Source organism: Acyrthosiphon pisum, chromosome A1 (assembly GCF_005508785.2).
Source record: "Acyrthosiphon pisum isolate AL4f chromosome A1, pea_aphid_22Mar2018_4r6ur, whole genome shotgun sequence".
Classification (NCBI taxonomy): Eukaryota; Metazoa; Arthropoda; class Insecta; order Hemiptera; family Aphididae; genus Acyrthosiphon; species Acyrthosiphon pisum.
Window position 1 is genome coordinate 22765863 of NC_042494.1, and position 6723 is coordinate 22772585.

A 6723-nucleotide genomic window follows, 5' to 3' on the forward strand; every position below is an offset into this window, starting at 1 on the left:
TTTCCGATTAAAGAATTATAAAAAAAGGGAAATGACAACTCATATCATATAACAAGACATTTTAACCACGCATGTGTGCTCAATGGATCAATTTTAATTTTAGTAATTAATAATTATACTAACATCTGTGATTCAACATAGTACCTATAGGTAGTACCGGCGTACCGCTACCACATGACACTATTGAGTATTGACACTATTGTTATACGATGGGATTCTTATAATAATATATCATCGTGTTTCGTGTTTGAGACAGAAATAAGCCGATGTACGCAAATTCGTTTCTATATAATATTATTATAATATATTTTATCTCATCTGCAGGCGGTGATGTTAACGACGTTAGCAGCAACGTCGGTCAATCCGTCCGAAACCACTAATAATTATCGACAAGTTAAAGGTCGCGGCAGACCCTCGGAACATCGCAGCGGTCAGCTACACGTGCTGACACAGGTGTCCACGGATAGAACATTTACAAGGCAACCCAAACCTCAAAAAAGAGCAGATTATCGCCGACCGTCACCGACCGTTAACGATTCAGTCCAACGACGTCAACAACAACAACAACAACAACAACAACAACAACAGCAGCAGCAGCAGCAGCAACAACAACGACAACAACAGCAACAGAAAAATCAACAGCAACAACAACAACAATATGGCGCTGCGATGTCACATTTGGACTGGACGCCAATTGTGCAGCCCAAGGAACCATTGCAAAACGATTATCAGCAGCGACAGATACGTCAACCGGACGCTGTCGTTACGTTCGTGACGCTACCGCCGCAGCCGCTGTCGACGACGACCCACTACAAAGATGAGCTGAGTCCAAAAAATCACGTCCAACATATCGGCGACGAAAGTGATGAATTCCGTAATCGTTACCGATACGTAAACGCGAGTGAATTATCCGAAGGGTATAACAACAAGCATCGTAACATAACACGCATCACTAATGCGTACGAAGCCGTCGACGAGTACCGTAAAAATTCGAACTTTGGTTTTCACGACGGAGTGCTGGAGAACAACAAGACCCGTAGTCAAAACAGCGACAGCAATAATGGGGTGAACGGAGCCAAAGGACAAAATAAACTTTCTCCTCAAGACGAGTACAACACGGACGGGGAGTCCGATGGGGAAGACAACGAGCGACCACCTCAAAGTAACCATTTGGATTTCCAGCTCAACCCCCATCGAAATGCTCTGCACCGTGTCGTAAACACCGATGTGCTGCCGCTGCAGTTGCAGGCTAATGAAAATAATAAACACAATGATGAGGTTGACGGTGTAAACCCCGTCGACCATAGGACACAAATCCTATACGGGGATAGTCAGCATTTGCATTTACTCGATGGTAAATCGAAAAGTGCAGACGTCCTTCGCGATTACCCGAGTAACACGACCACCGCATATCCGATGGCAATAATCGATCAAGAAAATAGTCATGCCGAGGTGAATGATAATAATTATGTTGTGTACGACACCAACGACGACGTGGAAAACGAACAACGTCTAAATCACAACGAAGGCGTCGACGGTGTGAGTAATGATTTTTATCGCGACGATAACCCAAAATACGCAAACGTGAATGGGGAAGTCGACTGGCGGGGAAATGGTACGCACCATGATTATGCGATCGTCCACACAGACTCCTCGAAAGCGCAAAAACACGAAGACGGTAGGAAGCATTATGTAAATAATTTGAAACTCAACCTGCCCAAGAACAAGCAGCGGGTCAGCAGCAATCGGCACGCAAACATGAACGTGACGGCTGCTACAGCATTGGAGGCGGACAGCCACGTATTAACGTATAAGCGGCCACGAGGTCACAGCGACGAGCGCGGAGAGATCGAACACCGACGCCGTCAAAAGCCATCCGTCAACGGAGGACGCGCCGAAGCAAATCCAACGATCTCGACGACGACCTCGGCTCGAACACTGCGACGTAAAGCTCAATCGTCGGCTGAAGCTCGCCGAACGGCGGCCGAAGACGACGAAAATGACGACGGGACAGGTGGTCGGACGCTGTACGGTGGTCAAAACAGTCACGAAAGAAAACACGTAAGTATGTTTGTAGTTTGTTATAATGTGTATAAGTGCAGGGTGGAAAAGAAGGATTATCACCTCACATAATATAATATGATATAGTAAAATACATCGTGTATTTTTTTTATTTTTTTAAATTGACTTTTCGTGCAACATTGTTTTAATCACATTAACATGCCATTGACCATATTAATGTGTTTAAAATACTTTAAATGGTGATTAGTAAGGCTGGGCATTAACAAGTTAAAAAGCTTAAGTTAAGTTAAAAAGTTGATTTTGTATTAACTTTTTAACTTAGCTAGTTAGTTTCGGCTTTTCATTAACTTAACTGTTAACTTACTAAATTTCTTTTTTAATTAACGTGAAATTAACGAGTTAATTTTTCATTTCAGGAAGTAAGTTAAGTTAATTTATTTTGCTTTTTATTTTATTATATTTCACTATTTCAGTCTATTTCGTTTTCATGTCAAAAAATATTTATCGTGAATTGTTGAAAGTAAAAAATGTATATCATTCGAATCTAACTAACATTGGAATACAGTATAAAGTATAAATACTATTGTCTATAGTCTATAATTTAGTTTTGGGTTGGAAAAAAATTAAGTACTGTGGCATTATATAAACAAATTAAATTTTTTTTAACTTAATAAAAAGTTAACAAAAAGTGTGTATTAACTTTTAACTTAACTGAGTTAACCTATAGTTTAATTAACTTTTAACTTTTAACTTTTTGTTATTGGTGCATATTAACTTAACTTAATTGAGTTAAAAAAAATCATTAACTTCCCCAGCCTTGAGTCTCCTAGTATATTTTTTCAAAGTCAGATGAAAAAAATTAAAAACCCAGTTACAATTTTTTTTTATAAGCATCTAAAGTTCAAATATTGACAAAATACGTAAAAATGACGAAAATTTGCAAATTATTTTGAGTTAGAAATTCAAGAAAAATTTTCTTTTTAAATCTAAGATTTTAAAATGTAATACAAGATTCCTCATAAGTTTGTCTACCTTTATTAAACAAAAAATGTCTACAAGAGAGTCAAATTACATTTTTATGAGCGTTTGAATTTAATATTTTTACTACATTTCTCTCACATTTCTCGTTACATTTCTCATGTAACGATTTTCTTATTTTGTTGTAATTAAAAAAATAATGACTGTAGATGCTTGAAAAGTTCACTGAATATTAATTATATTATAATTTTCTATACGCTTTAAAATGGTGAAAATAATTTGACTTTTTTTGAGCTGTTTACGGAAATTGTCAGTTTTAAATTTTTTTTTATTTATTTTTTCTATAAATATCAATAACATTTTATTTGTTTGGTAAAAAGTGTGAAAATTTAATGCAAGGCTCTTGATACATTGTTACAACAGCAGTTGAAAAATATTAGAAATACATAGGCACAATTTTTTTTTATAAGCATTTAACGTTCGAATTTTGACAACATTTATCAAATTTAAAATTTAATGATTATTTTGTAGTTAAAAATTTATAAAATATTCAACTTTTATAGTTAAGGATTGAAAATTAAAAACAAGATTCCATGTCAATAGGTTATATATAAATTACTTTATTCACAATAATATCATCAAATATACTTGGTAATATCATAGGCTGACTGACCGTTTTCACTCATAATTGTTTTTCTTATACAATGATATTATATCATTGAATTTAAATTTGACACCATCCATTACAGTGACCTATTTGTAACCTACTCTACAGCAGAGCGATGTCCACTTACCCACCTTTTTTTTCAATTCTAAACAATTCATCTCTTTTTTTTAAATTATTTTTATCTTTTTGACGTTGGTTTAAATTGTTTTATTTTCTATGTACCTATTTAAATGTTATTTGTGATTTATTTGGGTTGTATCTTTCTACCATCATTATTCATCAGATACGTTTGCGTAAAAATTTAAATCTATGTTAATAAGCCTAATAAAAAAAGTAAAAATATAATTTAAATAAAATATTAAATTTTTCAAACTTCAAATCTTAGTACAAATACTTCCCAGCGAATGTCTACTCTTAAATTACGTATCATTCTATTTTTCCAAATTTTTCACCACCTGCGAGGACTATAATATAATGGTGGTAAATTAGCAGTGCATACTGCATAATATTATCAATAGCCATTAGCCAATACGGCAATACATATACAGATATACTAAAATTTTGTACCTGATTTCTTATTGTTGGTAATTTGTACTCATTGTCATAAAAACTTTCTCAGTCATAAAAAATTATAAAATGTAAATTTTGAATAAAAAAAAATACCCTCATAAACCGAAGTATATACGAGTGTGAAGTTAAAACATAGATAGACAGTAAACACTCATATGATATTTTAACTTCTTAGGTACACAGTAAACTCAAGTATTTGAAGTTAGACCATAAGTTAGCCTCGTAAGTCCACTTCTATGCAAAATAGCTTTTAGTTTTTAGTTTGTAAAATGTAAATATTTGTAACCAACTTTTTGGAATTTGTAACATTATAAATTGAAACGAATAATTTTGTTAAAAACGATTGGGAGGGGGGGCAGAGGTTTGCACCTCATTGAAAAACTAGCTACCTATAACTTGAAAAATACGATGTTACCTACTAATTCTAAAAATATAACGTGTGTTTAATTGGATTTTCTTTAGAATCTCAACGATCGTGGACGTATCACGACACTTGGTGATAAACAACCATCGGTGACAACTTCACTAGCGCATGTTATAGAGCAAGACGTGATATACGGCGATGATGATTACATCGCGGCAAAAGAAGAACTGGAACAGGTCGAACAAGGTGGTTACGGTTTCGGGTACACCGTATTGGACGAGAACGTGGGGATGGATTTCGGCCAATGGGAACGTCGCGAACCAGGTCGTACCGGTACCGTGACCGGAGTGTACCGGGTTCGGTTACCGGACGGCCGGACGCAGACCGTCAAATACACCGTTAGCCCGGCCACCGGCTACAGGGCGTCCGTTACTTACGAGGGCGTCCAGCGCCATCCGGCTGCAACACCATCGCCGCGCCCTGTCGAAAGCGTCGAACGGTACGACTCGACGAGCGCCGAAACGCGGTCACCTGACTAAAACTATTACTATTATTTATTATATTATTTATTTATATATATTTATTATTTTATTACTATGATTTTTATTTATTGCAGTTAATTACACTATTTATTTTTAAGGACATGATGGTTTTCTTATCGATACAATTAATCTCAAAACTCAATCCTGCATGGTTAGGTTGTGTTAGGCCGTGCGACGAAAAAATAAGTGAATTGTGGGACTTTAAGGTTTGGGACTTGGGTACAAGATTACAATATAATGGGACTATACCCTTCAGGGGTTGAAGAAAGCTCTGTTTTTAAATGTGTTTAGATTTATGCGTGGACAGTGGTGTTCTCGGGAATTTTCAATGGGGGTTGTAGATAATTTCTAGAAACATGCGTCGGTGCACAAAAATATGGGTGCATAAAAAACCGCCAATTGCGGAGGGGTGTTAAACTCCGTGATCCCACCGTCAGTACGCCCATGTGCTTGGAAGAAAAATAATTGTACTTCTAACAACTAGGTTTTAATTTTGAAATTAGTTTTCCTAGGTTTGCAAGCACACAGATTTTTATTTTATCAATCCACAACTATTTAAGACGTAATTTCCGTATGCATAGTCAATGTATGTGTCACATGAATTGACTATCTATACATACGGACCATAGGTACTATATGTCACTACGCATAACATAAATATATTAAATAGGTATACAAGTATTATTCATGATACCAAATAAATATAGGTAATATAGGTAATATAGGAAATATTATATTATTATACATACATCTAATATAGTAAACTCGTCAGAAAAATAGGTAGCTATCCAAAAGTAGTTACTTGGAATCTTGGATATAAAAATTGATATTGATAAATATACCTATCACTTTTTATTTATTTTATATTATTATTATTAATCAGCCATCCAGATCGAATTGCTCTCACAACGTATATTATAGTATATCGTGTGACAAGGGCGGGAAGTGAGTTATTTCAATCACGATTCACGGGTGATGTGTGTGGCACGATAAATCTTCACAATAAATAGCTACTAATTGTTTTGATTTTTCGAGTAAAATGTCATTGTCAATTTTTTTCATAATTAAAAAAAAACAAATATCTTATTTATCTCAAAATATGCCATTTTTCTTTCATTTAAACATAAAATAATTGTGTCACAAATTATAAAAATGTTTCATTTTTGAATTTCCCTTGTCCGTGAAATAATATTGTTTCTCGAACATTTTTTTCGTTTATTTCTTTTTTCTTCGAAAGAAAAGATTTCATGTCAACTAATTTGCTTTGCTTCAACTAATATATTATCGAATCTATTTCTTATATCTTATACATACATTTCTAGAAATTCATACAATTTCACAACACAAGATAAATCAATATTAACACGTTGTACATTTTTACTCGATGCGTCGAATCTTTCAAATATTGGAGTCTATAGAGCTATCATACATGAGAATCATACATCGAGCGTGTCAATTTTTTTATACATGTCTTATGCCAGCTTTCTGATCCAAATTCAAAGCTAAGATTTCAATGAATTTAACACTCCTTTAAACCCAATTTTCAAACTCTTACAAACACTAAATCTTGATGACCGTTA

The 6723-nt window shown here is 34.6% G+C and overlaps 1 protein-coding gene across 1 annotated transcript; it reads left to right on the forward strand.

The window, feature by feature from the left end:
• The first annotated feature begins 240 nt into the window (after positions 1 to 240).
• Positions 241 to 5208, forward strand: LOC107884409 (ras guanine nucleotide exchange factor P-like). Its single transcript, XM_016806387.2, has 2 exons — positions 241 to 2061; positions 4700 to 5208. The coding sequence occupies exons 1-2, from the start codon at positions 331 to 333 to the stop codon at positions 5138 to 5140; spliced, it is 2172 nt and encodes a 723-aa protein (XP_016661876.2). The 5' UTR covers positions 241 to 330; the 3' UTR covers positions 5141 to 5208.
• The last annotated feature ends 1515 nt before the right edge of the window (positions 5209 to 6723 follow it).

Excerpts from the sequence above, each read along its gene's own strand:
- LOC107884409 (XM_016806387.2), top strand. The coding sequence starts at position 331 with ATGTTAACGACGTTAGCAGCAACGTCGGTCAATCCGTCCGAAACCACT. Across the intron at positions 2,062-4,699 it reads ACAGTCACGAAAGAAAACAC|AATCTCAACGATCGTGGACG; the intron begins GTAAGTATGTTT and ends GATTTTCTTTAG.